Source organism: Crotalus tigris, unplaced genomic scaffold, assembly GCF_016545835.1.
Source record: "Crotalus tigris isolate CLP2741 ecotype Arizona unplaced genomic scaffold, ASM1654583v1 scf7180000018762.419966263:882430, whole genome shotgun sequence".
Taxonomy (NCBI): domain Eukaryota; kingdom Metazoa; phylum Chordata; class Lepidosauria; order Squamata; family Viperidae; genus Crotalus; species Crotalus tigris.
In genome coordinates, this window is record NW_024097187.1 from 714,014 (window position 1) to 733,271 (window position 19,258).

General features: G+C 36.3%; 1 protein-coding gene across 6 annotated transcripts in view; it reads left to right on the plus strand.

Annotated features, from left to right (window-relative positions):
- Window positions 1-19,258, plus strand: part of HDAC5 (histone deacetylase 5) — a 152,113-nt gene extending 132,855 nt beyond the window's left edge. For all 6 annotated transcript variants that reach the window (XM_039355851.1, XM_039355852.1, XM_039355853.1 and 3 more), the window contains 10 exons: window positions 6,086-6,193; window positions 6,300-6,355; window positions 6,971-7,058; window positions 10,340-10,459; window positions 11,963-12,060; window positions 12,959-13,077; window positions 14,129-14,262; window positions 17,413-17,497; window positions 18,467-18,620; window positions 19,078-19,258. In XM_039355851.1, coding sequence (XP_039211785.1) covers window positions 6,086-6,193; window positions 6,300-6,355; window positions 6,971-7,058; window positions 10,340-10,459; window positions 11,963-12,060; window positions 12,959-13,077; window positions 14,129-14,262; window positions 17,413-17,497; window positions 18,467-18,620; window positions 19,078-19,117 — 1,002 coding nt within the window. In that variant the 3' untranslated portion in view covers window positions 19,118-19,258. The remainder of the gene's footprint in view (window positions 1-6,085; window positions 6,194-6,299; window positions 6,356-6,970; window positions 7,059-10,339; window positions 10,460-11,962; window positions 12,061-12,958; window positions 13,078-14,128; window positions 14,263-17,412; window positions 17,498-18,466; window positions 18,621-19,077) is intronic.

A 19,258-nucleotide genomic window follows, 5' to 3' on the forward strand; every position in this document is an offset into this window, starting at 1 on the left:
AAGCGAAAGGAACAGACTGACGGCAGGAGTGATGAGATCGGAAGGAAAATCCGGAGCTTAATAGGGACAGTGTCTTCAGTTAAGAGAGGCGAGAGAAAGTGAATAGGATTGAAAGGGGGGATACGTTGAGTGCGAGAGGAAGGGAAGGGGACGAGAGGACGGGGCACGACATTGGAAGTGACAGGAACGTGGACGAGGCTTGGAAGGCAAAGGAGACAACGAGAGGATGGGATAAAGAGATAAGAATGATAATATACAATTGGAGAAGTAATTTGGATTTTTAGACAAATTGTGTGAAAGAGGAAAGAAAGTGAAGAGGGTTGGAGAAAGTAAGGAGAGATTTAGGGAATTGTGGCAGTGGAGGTAGTTTCAGAGGAGTTGAGGAAGGGAAACGAAGGATTAGAAGTTTAGAGTCAAAATAAAGTTTAAAAAGCTGTTGGGTAAATAGAGTGACATTCAGAAATAGAAAATATGAGAGAAATAAGTGATAACTATGACAACACTGAGGACAGGAAAAAAAACAGTGTCAAGCCTAGCACTGACACCCTCATCCCCACCTGGTCAAAGAATACTAGAAGGAATGTTTGGTACAGAAAAACAGAGTGTAATAGTTAATATGCAGACCATGCAGACAACACTTCTTACTATCGAAGAAACAATGCTAAAAATTCAGGAGACAATATCTAAGAATCACGTAGAAATGAGAGGGGATATGAATAAATTGGATAATAGAATTGAGATGATTCAACAAACAATTGAGAAAAATGAAGCAAGAATTCAGACAGTAGAAGAAGGGTTGGATAAAGTAGGGGAAAAGTTGATACATTAGATACAGAAATGATGGCAACTAATAAAAAATGGAGGAATCAATCATCTATCTAGAAATGGATAGGGCGGCATTCTATCTATGATTTCAAAATGTGGTAGAGGAGAAGGAAGAGGACTTGGGTGCTATCATGGTGGATTTGATTGCCGAGGCCCTACAAAGGGACAAACAAGAGATATTGATAGAGATAGATGAGGCGTACAGAATTCATACAAATTATACCAGACGTAACAGACTTCCACGAGAAATACATATTAGATTTGCTAGGAAAAAAGTGAGAGATATAATCTACAAAATTACAAGAGAGGATCCAATGATTTATAAAGGTATGGAAATACAGACTCTAAAACAGGTACCAAAGAAGATAAGAGAACAGAGAAGAGATTATAGATTCCTTAGTGCATATTTAATCAAAAGAAGCATACCATTCAGATGGTTAATCCCGGAGGGGATGTTGATATCATGGAGGGAGAGAAGGATTAAGATAGACAGTCTAGAGAAAGCACGAGAATTCTATGAACAATTGGAAGGAGTGGAGGAAGAGAATAGCAGCAAGGAAGAATTGGAATCCAAAAGCCAGGAAGACCAACAGCAGGAAGTAAGGGAAATAGAACGAGGGATAGAAAGCATGGAAGAAAAGGGAGAGAGGAAAGAAAGAGGAGTAGGTCCAAGAACAAGACAAACACACAAATAGAACACACAAGTAGAAAATAGAAAAGGAGATTAGACTAATATCTATTAATATAAATGGATTAAATGCACCCGCAAAGAGAAAACAAATACTAACAAAATTAGCAAAACAGCATATAGACATAGTTTGTTTACAAGGGATACACATCAAAGAACAGCACAGGAAATATTTGGAATTCCCCAAATTAGGAGTATTGTAATCAGCACTAGCTGAACAAAAACAGAGAAGAATAGCGGTTTATATCAGAAAAGAAATTAATGCTAAATTGAAATACCAAGATACAAATGGAAGAATATTAGCAATAGAATTACAAACTGAACCGAAATCATGGCTGCTAGCGGTAATATATGCACCAAAGGAGAATCAAAAAGAATTTTATTACAAATTACATGAGAAACTTATAGAAATTGGACAGAGAAATATTTGTATAGTAGGAGATTATAATGCGGTAGTGGATGTAAAAAAAGACTATATTAGTGATATGAAAAAGAAAAGGAAAACACTACCAAGGACATTCTTTGATTTGGCACATGAATTTAAACTATCTGATCAGTGGAGGAAACGGAATAAAAAAAATGAATATACATTTTTCTCGAACCCACATAAGTCTTGGTCTCGAATAGACATGGCATGGATGAATGAAGAAGTAGGGCAAGACATAGAGACAATAGAAATAATGCCAAATATATGGGCCAATCATAACCCTCTGAAAATAGTTTGGAAAGGGCAGAAAAAAGTAAGAAAAAGATGGATAATGAACTCTCACATTTTGAAAGAAAAAGAATTTATAGTAAGGATTAGAAGAGAAATGGAATTTTTTTAAAAAAGAGAATACTAAACAACAATCAACAGTACAAATTATTTGGGACACTGCGAAAGCATATTTAAGAGGCTTAGCAATAGCCTATATAGCAAGAAAAAATAAGGTGAAAAGGCAAACGCAAAATATACTCCAGGAAGAGATTAAAAAATTGGAATCTAAATTACAAAAAGAGCCCCAGGATGAATCGATTAAAACGGAAATGGTCTTGGCTAAACATAAATTAAACATGATAGATCAAGAGGAAAGAACAAAAGAATTGAAAATAGCAAAACAAAATTTTTTTGAACATGCAAATAAGCCTGGGAGATGGCTCTCTTATAAATTTAAAAAAGAGAAAGAGAAAAGATTTATTCAGGAACTATACGATAAATGGTCACAATACAAAATGGATAAAAAGAAAGAAATAATTCAGAATTATTTTGAGTCACTATATAAAAAAGAGGAAATAGATGTGGAGAGTATAAAACAATACTTAAAGGCTAATGGTTTGCCAGAATTAAAAGAAGGACAGAGAGAAATATTGAATGGGAAAATAACAGCCTTGGAATTAAAAACTGCGGTACAAAAATAAAAAAATAATAAAACCCCTGGGCCAGATGGCCTTCCAGGGGAAGTATACAAGACGCTTTACGAGGACTTTGAAAAGATACTACTGGATGTGTATAATGATGTGTTGGAGAAAGCCAAATTACCAGACTCCTAGATAGAAGCCACTATAATCCCTTATCCCAAAAGAAGGCACAGATCAAACAGATCAAAAATTATAGGCCAATCTCGTTGTTGAACACTGATTATAAAATGTTTGCCACCGTAATTGCAGAAAGATTGAAACTAATATTACAGGATATAATACACCCAGATCAAAATGGTTTTTTACCCACAAGACAAATTAGGAATAATACAAGAACGGTATTAAATGTCTTAGAATATTACAAAGCATACCTTGGAAAACAGGTAGCACTAATTTTTTTAGATGCTCAGAAAGCATTTGATAATCTCAGTTGGCAATTTATGTTCCAACAGATTGAGGACGCTAAATTTGGAGGGCAATTTGAGAACATGATAAAGGCAATATATAAAACACAAAAGGCCAGCGTGATAATCAATGGAGATAATACAAAAAGCTTTAAAATAAATAAAGGAGTAAGACAGGGATATCCAATGTCACCTCTACTTTTTATTTTGACCTTAGAAGTGCTATTAACTCAAATTAGAACTGATAAAGAGATAAAGGGGGTACAGGTTAAGACAGAAGAATATAAGACACAGGCGGATAATTTGGTCTTTTTTATTGAGGAACAACTAGAGAGAGGAAATATTTTGATGAACGAAATAGAAAAATACGGAATAGTGGCAGGATTAAAAATTAATAGAGAAAAGACCAAAATGTTAGTTAAAAACCTAACTGAAAAACAGAAAAGAAAATTAGAAGAGAATCTAGAATTGCAAATTGTAAAAAAGATTAAATATCTAGGAATCTGGCTTACCACAAGGTGTTCCTCAATAAAAGAGGATAACTATAAAAAATTGATATTACAAATGAAAAAAGTTTTTGAGGCCTGGGAGAAATTACAATTATCATTATTAGGTAGGATTGCGATTAAAATGAATACATTACCAAAACTATTATATTTATTCCAAACAGTCCCGATAAAATTAGAGAATTTTTTTTTTTAAAGAATTGGACAAAATAATAAACAAATTTATTTGGTTGGGCAAAAAAACATGGATAAACATGAAAATGTTACAGGATAATAGAAGTAGAGGTGGACTTGGGCTCCCAAAATGGGAAATTTACTACCAAGCAGCTGGACTACTCTGGATCAAGGATTGGATAAACCTAGACAATAAAAGGTTTTAATGATTGTAGGGCATGACCTACAGGCTGGCTGGCATGCCTTTTTATGGGGAAAACACAAGAAAACACACACATATTTTTATCAACATCAGATAAAAGATGCGTTGATTCAGACATGGGGAAAAAGTTAAAAAAAGACACTATAGGAAAATCCCAAATTGGATTTCACCGATGGAGGCAATGATCCACCCTAACACCTTGGATAAAAAAAAGATGATTAGATACAAAGAATTATTAGATAACCAAGGAAAGCTCAAATCAAGAGAAGAATTAGAAGAACAAGGAATAATCATAGATTGGTGGCCATACTTACAGATCCAATCTAAACAGAGTAAGGATATGGAAGAGCACGGAATAAACCAGACCCCGTACCAATTGGATAAAATTTTAATAGGTAAGGAAGGAAAATTTTTAACAAAAACTTATAAATATTTATTAGAGGTAGATTTGGAAGAAGAAATAGTGAAAGAGCCAATGATAGCATGGGCATGAAATGTGGGCCAAAATATAAATCTGGAAGAATGGGAAAGATTATGGAACAGAAATTGTAAACTGACATTGTCAACTTCATATAGGGAAAATCAATATAAAATGTTCTATAGATGGCATTTAACACCAGCGAGATTGGCTAAAATGTATAAAAATATGAATCCGGAATGGAAATGTAAAAATAAGGAGGGAACATTCTATCACATGTGGTGGTTATGCCCTAAAGCAATGACCTATTGGGAACAGATAAGGAACTGGATACAGGAGATAACTAATGTGCAAATTGAACTCAAACCTGAACTATTTCTTTTGGGTATAATAAACTTAAAGATGAAAAAACAACTCCAATACATTGTTATACATATATTAACAGCAGCCTGCATAGTATATGCCCAGTGTTGGAAGGGTGAAAACATACCTACAAACGATATGATTATAAACAAAATTCTAGAATGCACGGAAATGAATAAACTTACACTAGAATTAAAAGACAAGGAGGCAACAGAATGTTATGAAATATGGAACAAATGTTATGACTGGCTAGACCAGAGAAATAAAAAGACATGATTACTAATGTAAATAAATTGTAAATAATATATATGAGATGTATAATACAGTACTGTTAAGAAAAAAATGTATTTTTCATTTTTATTTTTGTTGTAAAGTGAAAAAGGGATAAATAAAAAAAAATTTAAAAAAAAGAAATGTCTTCTAACAGCGCTGGCTCAATGACCTTGAAACGGAGATGAGCACTACCCTCTATAGTCGGCAAGAACTAGCTGAGTAAAATCCGCAGGGACTCTTGTTAGCAATTTAGAAGCCTGGTGGAAAGGATGTATCTTTGTCACTTTCCTGAATTCTGTCTGTGCTCCATTTTACTTCCTCTAGCAGTTTTATTTTTGTTTTATTTCCAAAATTATAGGCCGCCCTTCTTACCTCAAGGTAACTCTGGGCAGCTTGTTTGCATAGGAAGGAAAGCCCACAAAGGACTGTCCACGCACAAGTCCTCTCATTACAACACCATTCCTATTACTTATCAAATAGCAAGTGGTTACTTCCCTCATCTCCTAAAGCCTTTCATAGATAGGACAAAATCTACGGGACCAAGTATGAAGTAGTGGTTAAACTGCTGGCCTAGAAATGAGGAAATCTTGATTCTTGTACATGCTCAGCCACAGAAACTCATTGGATGACTTATCCAATCACTCTTCTAACCCCAACCCTTGCAGTATTGTTGTTGTTGTTGTTGTGGAAAAAATAGAAGGAATAAGTATTGTGTATGAATTTCTAAACTAAAAGCAAGATGGAAATCAAAGAAGGAAATGATCAGGCCAGCTTGGATGGCTTTACTCTTTAACTTCTGCAACTCCTGTGATCTATGATAAACTTTCACTGCAGGTTGACAGTGACACAGTATGGAATGAAATGCATTCATCCAGTGCAGTCCGCATGGCTGTTGGCTGTTTGCTGGAGCTGGCCTTTAAAGTGGCATCAGGGGAACTTAAGGTAAATTCTTCTTTAAATCCATTGACAGAAAGTGCATTAAAAGTGGTTTTGCTAATCATAATGTAATGAACATATTATTAAAGATACATGACTTTTTCATCCTTAGAATGGATATGCTGTCATCCGACCACCAGGTCACCATGCAGAAGAGTCTACTGCCATGTAAGTATATGCTATAAATTGAGGGAAAAATATCTACTACATTTAACTACTGCAAAATTAAAAATTTTACATTTTCTAAAATAAATTCTTTTGGGAAAGTGGAATAAGTAAAGGTGCATTTTTTAAAAAGCCATTTTATGTGCCATCTTCTCAAATGAAATTCCATCTCTTTTTCTTGAGTTGTACTGCATATTTGATATGTTATTGAAAAACTTACTTTACTTAGACATCCATACCCCCAAATACGTTTAGAAAATGGATGTATAAAAGGTGATAAGATTAGAAAATTCTTTTCCATAGCATACTGTGGTACCTGTTACTATAAGTAGCATTTTTAAGGGTCAAATAAGGCATGGCACCATTTAGTGGCAGGAGCAGTCGAGGGTTTTAGGCAAGGCTTTATCCTAGTGCTAATTGGAGAGGTGAGTTACTCAATCTAGTACCTGTTAGAATCACTTAGATGCTCTACCAATGAGCATATCCTTCATGATATCTGGCTACCTGCTGTAATGGAGAAAGTTGGGCTTAGGGAGGCCCTATTCTGGTAGAATATATCAGTTCTTATGCTGCTCATCTATCTTAGCCCAATAATGCCATCCTTTTCATTTTGTTTAGGGGCTTCTGCTTCTTCAACTCTATTGCCATTGCTGCTAAGCTTCTACAACAAAAGCTTGCCATCAGTAAAATCCTCATTGTGGATTGGGTAAGGCTTTTTTTTCCTACTCCAATGATCACTTACTCTCTTAGGTTACAGGTCATAATCATATTACAATCATTAATCATAAGTTTAAAACAATTGATAAATCATAAACCAATAGGAGAAGATAGTAGGAAAGATGAGAAAAGGTGAGAAATGTTGTGCCTTTTTAATGATGGTTCTAATGTTTGGTGATCATTTCAAGTCCTTGGAAATAATAGAATCTAGAAACTTGAATGTGTCTACTTTTGATACCGTGTTGTCTAATATTGTAAGAGGTTATAGAATAGGAGAGCTTCTTCTAAAATCTATTGTCATCTCTACAGTTTTAGGAATGTTCAGCTCCAGATAGTTCTGGCTGTACCACAGGGCCGGTTGATCCAACTCTTGTCTATATGCAGACTTATCATTGTCTGCATGAGACCAGTGACTGTTGTATCATCTGCAAACTTCAGTATTTTAACAGAAGGATCTTTCAAGATGCAGTCATTGGTGTATATATATATTATATATATATATATATATATATATATATATATATATATATTATATATATATATATATATATATATATATATATATATATATATATATATATATATATATATATATATATATATATATAGAAAAGAGTAATGGAGAGAGTACACAACCTGGGGGCTTCTGTGCTAATTGAACCGGGTGTTTGATGTGATTTTTCCCTAGCTTCATCTGCTGCTTCCTATTCATTAAAAAGCCTATAGTTCATTTACAAGTGGGGTCAGGCACAGCTAGATGAGTCAATTTAGAGAGAGGAATGATGGTGTTGAATGCTGATGTGAAATCTACAAAAAGGATTCTTACATAGTTCTTCGGGGATTCAAGATGTGGTAAGATGTAGTGCAGTGCCATATTGACAGCATGATCTGCCGATCTATTTGCGCAGTAGGCAAATTGCAAGGGGCCTAGAAGCACATCTGTGATGGCTTTCAGATGGGCCAACACTAACCTTTCAAAGGTTTTCATAACCTTGGATGTCAGAGCCACCAATCTGTAGTCATTCAGTTCTTTGATAGAGGATTTTTTGGGCATCAGAATGATAATAAAGTGTATGAAACAGGAAGGGAGATAATACATCTCCTTATTAAAAATGCAGGTAAAGATTGGGGCCAGTTGATCAGACTTTCAAGCAAGAGGGAGTTACCCTGTCTGGACCTGGTGCTTTCCCACCTTTTTGTTTGTGAAATAGACCTTGCACAACTTTGGTAATCATCAGAGGTGGGGGGCCCAGAGGGATGGAGTTGGGTGTAGGAGACTTAGATGTTGTTGATGTATCTGAGATGGAGAGAGTAATGATAGTTGATAGTGGTCTCCTCTCAAGCCTACAGTAGAACATATTCAGGTCATATGCCAGTTTCCAATTCTCTTCTGCAACTGAGAGAGGTCTGCTGTAGCCAGTGATATTTTTCAGGCTTTTCCACACATTTGCTGGTTCAGTTGTGGAGAGCCGATTCTTCAGCTTTTCAGAGTAGCTTCTCTTTGCTGCCCTGATCTCCCTTGTTAATACATTCCTGGCCTGATTGTACAGCATTCTATCTCCTTTCCTGTAGGCTTCCTCTTTGGCATGGCATAGATGTTTATACTTAGCTGTGAACCAAGGTTTATTATTACTGTAGATGCGTACGGTTTCGGTCGGCACACATAAGTCCTCATAAAAGCTAACGTATGATGTCACAGTGTCAGTGAGTTCATCCAAGTCCACTGAGGCAGCTTCAAAACACTCCAGTCTATGCAGTCGAGGCAAGCTGGTAGGTTTAACCTTGCCTCTTCAATCCAAGATATCACAGTTTAACTATTGGTTTTATGATTTTAAGTCTTTGTCTATAAACAGGTACAAGGTGAATCATACAGTGATCAGAGTGTCCCAGAGTCACTTTTGGTAGAGAGCTCTTGGTAGAGAGCTTTTATTGTAGAATAGCAATGGTCTAAAATATTATTGCCTCTTGTGAGAGAGTTGACATGCTGAATGTATCTGGGCAGCCAATGGCTTAGGTTAGCATTGTTAAAATCTCCTAATACATTGAGTAGGGAGTCTGGATAGCTGTTCATCCCACAGGATTTGGTCAGTTAAGATCTGCAATACCTTGATTATGCAAGCTTGAGGTGGTATGTAGACACCAACTAGAGTGAATGAAGAAAACTCTTAAGGGGAATAATAGGGTATGCAAATGATGAATAGTGTTTCTAAGTCCACATCACAAAATTTTTTAGTATAGTGACATTTTTACACCATCAGTTGTTAATATAAAAGAAGATACCTCCACCTGTCTTTTTGCCAGATATTTTTGCACTTCTATCTGAATCTGAAATCCTGGGGTTTGCAAGCACCTATCATTAATTGAATCATCCAGCCACATTTCAATGAAGCAGAGGGCTGCTGAGTTGGTGCAGTTCATCTATCTTATTTACAAGTGAGCAAAGATTAGTTAAATATAGTGAGGAGAGCAGAGATTTTTTTACCCCATGCTTTCTGAGTCTTTGTAAAATGCCTCCTTACTTGCCCCTCCCTTCTCCTTCTTTTGTTTCTCTTCTGTCTCTTTCTAACTACCTTGCCAAGAGAGATAACTACCATTTCCTCAGTTAGAATTTCTTCCACACTTGAAAAGGGAGGAACAGACCCAGAAAGCTTCTTGTTATTTAAAGTCCACTGTCTGATATTCAAAATCTGATCTCTTGATATGAAATTCACAGAAAGTCACAGAAAATAAAAGAAAACATCAGAACTACTGGAGAGCATTCCACTGAGGCTGCTATCAATGGTACCATCTTTAATGGAACAATAAGATTTTTCTTTAAGCTCTTTGTCCTATCTCATGGATTTCTTCTGAAACTCTTTCCATATCAACTTTTAATGTCATCTTTGAACATTATCTCTATTCTGACTTGGGTTTTATCTTAGATAAGGTAGCATCAGCAACTTTTTCAGATGCTCAGATTTATCAGGCTGTTATTTTAAGAGAAGAGATGTCATAGAACCTAATATGTAGCACACACTTCTTTGAGAACATCAGAATCTTGTGTGGAAATATTAATCTCCTGTGAAATGTTGGCATTTATGTCTAAACTTTTGCAAATTATGTGAAAACACTAACATCTCATGAGATTTAATGATTTCATGAGCTTACAATATATTTTTAAAAATTTAATGTCCATCAATATAATTAAAGAGAGCTGTGTCTTGCTGCCTGTGTGTATCATGGTACAGATCCCAGCTGATTCTTCTATTTAAATTCTACTCATCTTGATAGGATATCCATCATGGCAATGGAACCCAGCAGGCATTCTACAGCGACCCCAGTGTTCTATACATTTCCCTTCATCGCTACGATAATGGAAATTTCTTCCCAGGCAGTGGTGCTCCTGAAGAGGTATGTGTATTCCTTTAATTTTTTAATCTGATTTGTATAACAAGAGATGTTAAAGCTGGAACAAGCTTGGAGTCTAGATTAAAAAACTGAAATATTTTTAATCCCAAAATATTTCAGAAATATGAGCAGAGAAATAAAACACCTTGAACTGGGTTCCAATTGTTTGCTTCAGTGGAGAAAAACACAAGAAGGAAAAAAGCAGGGTGTAAAAAGAAGTAGATAAGTATTGAAAAAAATTCAAGGCAAGCCTCCTCTATTCATACTATATGGCTTTGTAGTAAATAGAGGAATTGCAGAAAAAAAATAAGAGGCTTGTCCAGTAGAAGCTTTGAATCCAAAAAAAGAGAACAAAGTCATTGATTTATCCCTTGTTATGAAGATGCCACTTTATATGGGCAGAACTTTTGTACTCCATGTGAAGCTTGGAAAGAAAAATGGCTGGCAGTTTGCCACTGATTGGGTTGTATTTCCAGAACAAATATTAATAGGAAATAGATCTACCATGCATTTCTTTACACGCAAAAAATGGGGATGCTCTTTCCAAATTGAATTGGTCACAACATAAACATAATTCATGAAGATGGAATATACTAAAAAGATGGAATTCCAGGAGGGAATTCCAGAAGAGTAAGAGGCAACTTGGTCCGGATGTTGTATGTAAGAGAAAGGAGAATACAGCCCCTTCCTAATAATTTTCAGAGTATATGTAGATGGAATTAGTAGAGTCCTCAGTCTGGCAAGATTTTTGTCTATATGTGTGGAACAATAACTCAACTTGAAAGAATCGCTATGTGTTATTCTTGGTTTGGGGACTGACACATTGGTCTCAATTAATAAGCATCTCTGACATTGTATACAATGAAGTGTGAGAGAGAAAGAACATTGTTTATGTAAAAACTAGATGTTTAAAAATGATGTACCATTTGAGAAAATTACATACGAAGTGTAATTTGGGAAACTACAAAAACGTATGTATTTGAATAAGTTGAGTGAATTGCAAACTTTTAGATGTTCTTATCTTTATTATTTTTATAAATAACTCAGAGTGTGAACATACTAATACTCCTTCCTCCTCTTAATTTTTGTACACTAACAATCCTTGTGAGATGAGTTAGGCTGAGAGAATGTAACTGTCCCAAAGTCATCCAACTGTCTTCCATACCTAAGGTGGGACTCAGTTTCCTGATTTTCAGCCTAATGCCTTATCCACTAGATGATTTTAAAAAATAGTTTATATAAAATATACCATAACTCTTTGATACTTAAATGCTTGTAACGTTTACCCAAGCCAAATTTATACCGATCTGCCCACCCATTGCCATACTTTGAGATTAATCAGCAATTCTCCAGAGAAATCCTGTTCCTCACTTGAATCTGATAACATGTTGCTCCCCTCATTGGGATTTATTCTTACATATTTTTCTTCCCATATCTTGACAGCTCTCAGCATGGCAAACCCTATGGCTGAGGGCTTTTGTTATCCACCATGTTTCTTTCTTCCAGGTTGGCAGTGGGATGGGTGTAGGTTACAATGTAAACATTGCCTGGACTGGTGGAGTAGATCCTCCTATTGGTGATGTGGAATATCTGACAGCCTTCAGGTATGTTTGCTATCCACAGTAAATAAGAATACGTAAAGCTCCGTGGCCCAACAAGGAATGTTTTGGTAAGCCCAGAACATTGTTTTTCTCTTGGAAAATGCCAAGGGGTGGCTTGTCATTTTCAAAGTAAAGGTTACATACATGATGACAATAGTCAACACTGTCAAATGTATTCCTTTCTCTTTTCCTTTGTGGCAAAATTCTAGGAGGTAAAATTTTCATAGGTACTTAACAACTGGGATAGTCTAAGACTTTTCCTAATGGGATAAAAATAAGATGGCTCTCCTTTTCACTTCAACTCTGACAATGGGACGATTATGTTTGAAGATCGCTACATTAGAGCAACAAAGACAGGCTTCCCACAGCTTTCTCTGTCCATGTTCTGTTGCCACTTTTTAGCATTTGATGCTTGAGATGACCTCTGCTTATTGGTATTGCAGGCCTCATAAAGACTTTATGTGGAGCTTTGGTTTATTCATGTTATGCTCATGTTATACTATAAAAGGTGTTTCAGGGACACAAAATTTGCTTGTTGGTTTTATTTCAGCAGACTAACATAGTTCCCATTCCAAAAATTGTTGAGTACAATTAGGAGAAACCTTCTAATAGCCCATGATTGTTCTTCATCTCTGATTCCTAATTTCTAGCATTCAAGACCAAAACCCAGACTGATAATGCACTATGGAAGTTAAAATTCCAAATGATGCCAAGCTGAGGAATGCTTATCTACAAATATGTGGCCACTTTAATTAAGTGCATTGGAGAAAGTTACAAAGACTCAGATGGGAAAGCTGAAATGGCTGGAATTTTCTTAATCCATACATTCCAATTAATCCAATTAATGCTGTCCTGCCTCCTCTTCTTAAGAGAAATCTGAGAGCTGTTTTGTGTCCTCCAGGACTGTGGTGATGCCTATAGCCCACGAGTTCTCCCCAGATCTGGTCCTTGTTTCTGCTGGCTTCGATGCTGTTGAGGGTCACTTGTCCCCGTTGGGTGGATATTCCGTCACAGCCAAATGTGAGTGTGAGGAACATGGGGGAGGGTCCCTTTATAAATGTAGTTTATAAATAGGGAAAACTATTCACAGATTAGTTGGGAAAGATATGAATAAATATCCCAGTTAACTTTCACTATGGAGCTAAAATAGCTAAAGTAGTTTGCTTAAGATTCTAGTGTCTCCATAGGTTTCCTAACCTTAGCAAAAGGCATTTGTCAAGTTAGAATTTCAAAACCAGTATGACTATAGGAGAATGTCTTATTGATAGTAATTCAGCTATTTACTGTTAACAAGTAATAGCTTTTCTGACATGCTTTTCCCAGCCTTATTAATTGGAGTGCCAAGAAAAGCTTGTATACTGTGTTGCTGAGCTATAGTCTCTCCATGTGTTTAAATCAGTGGTTCTCAACCTGTGGATCGGGATCCCATTTGGGGTCGAACGACCATTTCACGGGGGTCGCCAAACAACGCAGTCCGCCATTTTTTTCCCCTTTTCCTTAGCTGTGCTACTCCCTTTTATTCTATTGGCTTTTGAAAGCCAATAGAATAGACTCTCTTGAATAGAGTCTAAGTCTATTGGCTTTCAAAAGCCAATAGGAATTGTCCAGGCTGTCTCTGCCCTGCTGAGCCCACCAAAAGTCCCATTCTGCAAACGGTGCTGCACCAATTGAGTAGTCTTCGACTTACGACCGGTTGAGTAGTCCTTGATTTACGACCGGTTGGGGGTCGCGGCATTAAAAAGGTTGAGAACCACTGGTTTAAATGATGCCACAATAGTTGGAGTGCAGATTTTTCCATGGAGATCAAAAGATCAAGGAAGTAGAGATAAATGAAATGTATATCTCATACAAGCATTATTAAAAACACAGATCCCTGATGGTCCCAGGTAGTGGCTTAAAGACTATTTAGCTACTTTCAGGTTCCAAGTAGCCTGATCACTATTTTCATAAATGTTGAAGATACTGTTTTTCATCATAATAGATATCCATGACTTTCTTCAATTTCTAGCAAGGAGCAATGTAAAAGCTAACACAGAACTCACTAATTCATATATCTTTTTTGATCATGTAGGTTTTGGGCATCTGACCAAACAACTGATGGATCTGGCAGATGGGCGTGTTGTCTTAGCTTTAGAAGGTGGTCATGATCTGACTGCCATCTGTGATGCTTCTGAAGCCTGTGTCTCTGCCTTGCTTGGTCTTGAGGTGAGTAAAAGTAACACATAAAAGTATGTGCTGGAAAAGTCTCAATCAGGCTTGGAATGGAAACATCAAAATATGTTTATTTATCTATTCTCATTTTATTATTTGTACAAATAACTCAAAGTGGTGACCATATCCAATGCATCTTCCTCCTCCTATTTTCCCAACAAGAACCCTGTGAGGTGCATTAGGCTGAGAGTGTGTGACTGGCCCAAAGTCAACCAGTCAGCGTTCATGGATAAGGCACAACATGAACTCTCAGGGTCCTGCTTTCTAGCCTGGTGTCTTAACTGACTCTAATGATTAATCATTGTCTAGATTTCGACAATAGTTGGCTGTGATTTTATCCATGCTTTTGAAAAGAGAACTAGCATTCAATAGGGTAGAGTAATAGATGGGAAAGGTGTATAAAAGTATAACTTCCCTGACACATTAATGCATGTCAGTATCTATTAAGAGTACATTTTAAAATTTAACTATTTAATTTATAACACACCTTTCTATTTAAGCAAAGATAGCTAAATATTACAAGAAATAATAATTTAAAAGTATTGAAATCAAGGCAAAAATTAATTGTTAAAGCCTTGCAAAAAGGCATCATCTTTACAAATATTCTTTACAAATAAACACTGAGTGGGTATAGGCCTTGTGTGCCATTAAGCAAGTCTCTAATAAGATATCTTAAAAAGTACTATCCTTTAGGAAAAGACATGTCTCTAACAAGAAGGCATTCACTTAGTTGACTCTTGACATCTTTAGTGGTGTCTGCACAAGGCTCATCCTGAAATTGACAAAATACCTACTTTTGTATATAGGAAATTGATCAATATATGTAAAAAGTCCTCTAATAATCAGAGTTAGAGAAAAAAATGAGTCATGAAAATGGATAGAAGAGAAAATGCAGATCCCTTTTAGAGTTTATGAGATACACTAAACATAAAAATATCAAATTTCTTGAAGCGTAGAAGCTATGGGGGGGGAGAGATATTAAAGCTATATATATAACATTTATTTTCTTATAATATCTAATATCCTCTAATAGTCCCAAATTCTTCATTCATAAGTTGTATATCTTAAGGCAGCTTTTGATTCTGTATCCAGGTCCCAATCCAGAAGCCTCATCAAGCATTTATAGGCTTTTCTACTAAATTCAAGTCAAATACAGTGTGCAGGGGTTCTGTCAAAGCCAGTTACAACTCAAAAGGGGTAAAACAGGGATATATTTTAGTACCCCTGTTTATCAGCTTCTATATCAATGGCATGTCCAAATGATCCAAATTTCTATCCCTCTAAATTATCCCTCCCTGCTGCTCTATGCAGACAAATTGTTATTCCCAGAACACCAATAGATTCAAAAGAGCTCTGAGAATTTTCATCCTTTTGCAGTAATGAAAACCAAGAGTATGACTTTTGCCAAAAGGCTGAAGCTCCATTTATGGAGCATTAACAGCCACAAAATAGAACAAGTGACTAGCTTTAAGTATTTAGAAGTAGTCATGAATGCCAACTGCGAATATGATGCTGCTACTGGACAAAGATCTGCCAATGCCATCCTTAAATTGTTCTGATCCAAGGGAGGATAGTGTGTTCTAACCGCATTCAAACTTTTTCAGGCTAAGCCTCTAGCCCAGCTCCTTTTTGGGATTTTGGTTGCCCTCCCTCTCCCCGGCTTTGTGTTTCACCTCTCTGGAAAGGGTACAATCTAAATTCATTAGAGCAGTTCTCCATATACCATGATGTGTCCCAAACACACATCTATGAGAGAAGACAGAGTCCAGAGTGCATCTGTAAAGCTTTGGTTAAAGCTCAGCTTCTTTCCCTAAGGCATAGCACCATTAATCTTCAGGAAAAAATCCAGTCCACATGGATCAAGGCTGTGGAATCTAATCTTTAAAATTTAGGCTACTCTCCCTCCACAGTTCTTAAGATGGAATGTGATCAGGGGAAACAATCCCTGAAGCAAAGGCAAGCAGATCTAGGGAAAGCTCCAACCTTCCTATCAGCATCAACAGTACATTGTTACTGTTACCTTGCACAGCTAGAAACACCTAGTCTTCAAAAAGCTTTATCTAGTGCCCAATGCCATGTTCTCTCCTCTGCAGTATTGAATTGTAAATACAAGAATATTTCATTGCCTGAAAGGTTTTGCACCTGTGATTCCAGAGAGTTAGAAACTATAGAACATGTTCTTCTACAGGGCTCCCTTGATGGAAACATCCAAACTAGATTCATACTTCCTTTGATCAGTAGATATCCTGGTCACCAGAATTTAGCCTATGCCCAGATGCTGCTTATAGACAAAACACCCCTTATTGCAGTGCATGAGGTTTTGCACAGCAGCACAGAAGATCCCTCAAACTCTGATGGGCTATTATCCTGCAGTGCATCCCCTTTAATGATAATTCATTTAAAATTTTAATATTACTGATATTAATAGATATTTTTACTTGGTGTAATTTTAATATACATTAGTGTTTATATTATAATTTAATATAGGCTATATCCTAGATTTTATATATATTAGATGCTAATTAGATTATTTTACAAATGTGTGTTAACTCTGTCCTAAATTTTATTTGTGTAGTATCTTCAACCACAGTAACTCAAATTGAGCAGCACACAAAACTGTGTGACTTGGCATTCAGCCTATATATTTATAACACGTATGAAACAATATAGTTTATTTTAGATATTTTTCTAGATCACTATTTAGAATGCAAATATTTTTATGAGTGTTGAGTTTTTCTCTAAATCTATAATTTTCAGTTGCAAAATAATAAAGGGTTGGTGAATTGTGTATATATACCAGTACTATAGGCAGAGCACAAGGAGACATGGAAACTTATATTTAAGCACAGGTACCTTATTATTAAATATAATCAAACAAAAAACAAATGTCATTCAAACCTAAATAGAAGCAAACTTCATAAATTTACAATATTAAGTGGATGGAATGGCAAATGAAAGCTTTGTGGGAAATAGAAATAGAATTGTTTTGGCTTTTTTGTCACCATGTCCCCAATTATTTTCACAGACAGCCTTTTGCTTGGGCACCCATTTTATTTGAACTATTTTTCTTTTCTCATGACTTCTATCCAGATTTGAAATCAAGAAACTAAACTCTTGAGGTTTTTTTTGTTGTTGTTGTTGCAGTTGGAACAGTTGGATCAAGCTCTGTTGCAACAAAAACCCAATGCAAATGCCATAGCTACATTGGAGAATGTCATTGAAATCCAGAGTAAGTTTTTGAGGCATGACCTTGGCTTCAGATTGCATTTTCTTATGGAAAAAAGAGATTTGTTGAAGAAAAACTTGAGCTGGTGATTTATTCTGCATTCAGGCTAGGGTTATAACTCTATAGTATAAAACTGTTTCTCAACCTTTGTAACTTTAAGGAATGTGGATTTCAGTTCCCAGAATTCCCCAGTCAGCATGTTGGTATGAAGAATAGGGGTTGGCAACATGCTTGTAAGAGGCAGATTGCCCTTTATATTCAGCATGGCATCTGCAATATCCTCAACTATTGTAAAATTTATGTTGCAAAAAAAATGTTAGTGATATAAAATAACCTTCAACATTTTATCATACATGGGATTGAGGGTGGATGGGTTTAAGTTGGACCAGGATGCTACCGCCTAATTCAGAGCCATAACATTTAGGTTTAAACATGTCTTAGAAGCCACCCAGGTCAATTCCTTAGAATCATCAGCTACAGTAGCCCAAACAAATGGCCTTCCAGCATCTGCTTAGAAGAGAAGTAAGGTCCACTATCTTTTAAAGCATTAGTTTAGATTTTTCTCTGAATTTTAGCACAAATCCTCTTGCTTGCACCACCCCGTTTTCCTAGTCCTGCTTTCTGGTGCATCACATTTGTTTTGCCACCTTTCCAACAATCTTTAGATGGTAGAAGAGAGCATGCCTGAAATTTCTCATCTCTAAACTACAGTTAACTGGCTAGTTTTAACTATCTAGTCCCACTCAAGACTAGACTAGGGATGCTAGTCATTTATTTTAATAAATCTCCTTAATCATGATCATAGCAATTGGTTGATTATAGGCATGATTATAGCAAGAAATATTCCAATAAAGATTACAACAGTGTGCTTTTATTGATAGTACGATGGGTTTGGAAAAGGTAGGTAGACAAGACAGGAACTCAACATAAGTATTAGAATTTTTAATCTAATGCTTGGCAATTGTATCACAGGCAAACACTGGGATTCAGTGAAAAGTTCTGCAGCAATTGTTGGCTACTCGTTGCTGGAGGCACAGAAGGGTGAGACAGAAGAAGCAGAGACCGTCAATGCCATGGCATCATTGTCAGTGGACACAGAGCAAGGAAAAGCAGACTGTGCTGTCCGGTAGGTTCATTTTGGGAGATGGCAAGTGTCTGTTTGTGAGAGTTTAAGGTCTAATCTGCCTGACCAGGTTGCCCCAGCACCTGTACCACTGTTTCTTAAGGGCAGGAATCACTTCTGCACATCCAAATCCACTAGGAAGAGGAGCATTGCCTGTCTTTTCTTGCCTTGCATCAACCAGCATTGCTGAGATTGACAAACATTGCCTTAGTCTTTGGTGTGTTGGTCCCTCAATTTGTCAGAAAGTGGGAGGAGTGCACTAGTGGTCAAAGCCCATCTGGAAAGTGCTAGATTGGGCATAACTGTCATTAGACCTCACCTCCACCTAGAACAAAGCCTTTGAATTGTTAGTGCCCCTACTACTATTAAGCAGCCCTTGAAAATCCTTTCATCAACAGCATAACTAATAGTGAAAAACCATTAATCATCATCATCTCTTTTTTTTACCTTCTTCCTACAGATCAGTAGAAGAGCCAATGGAGGCTGAACCAGTGTTGTGAAGTGCCAAGACTTCAATTTCTGTAGCTGTCACTCTGTGGGTTTAATTGGTCATTTGTGAGTTCGTTAAAACAACAACAAAATTATTATTTTTTATCTATTAAAAAGAAAAAAAAGGAAAAAAAGAGTTGCACTGGACAAAA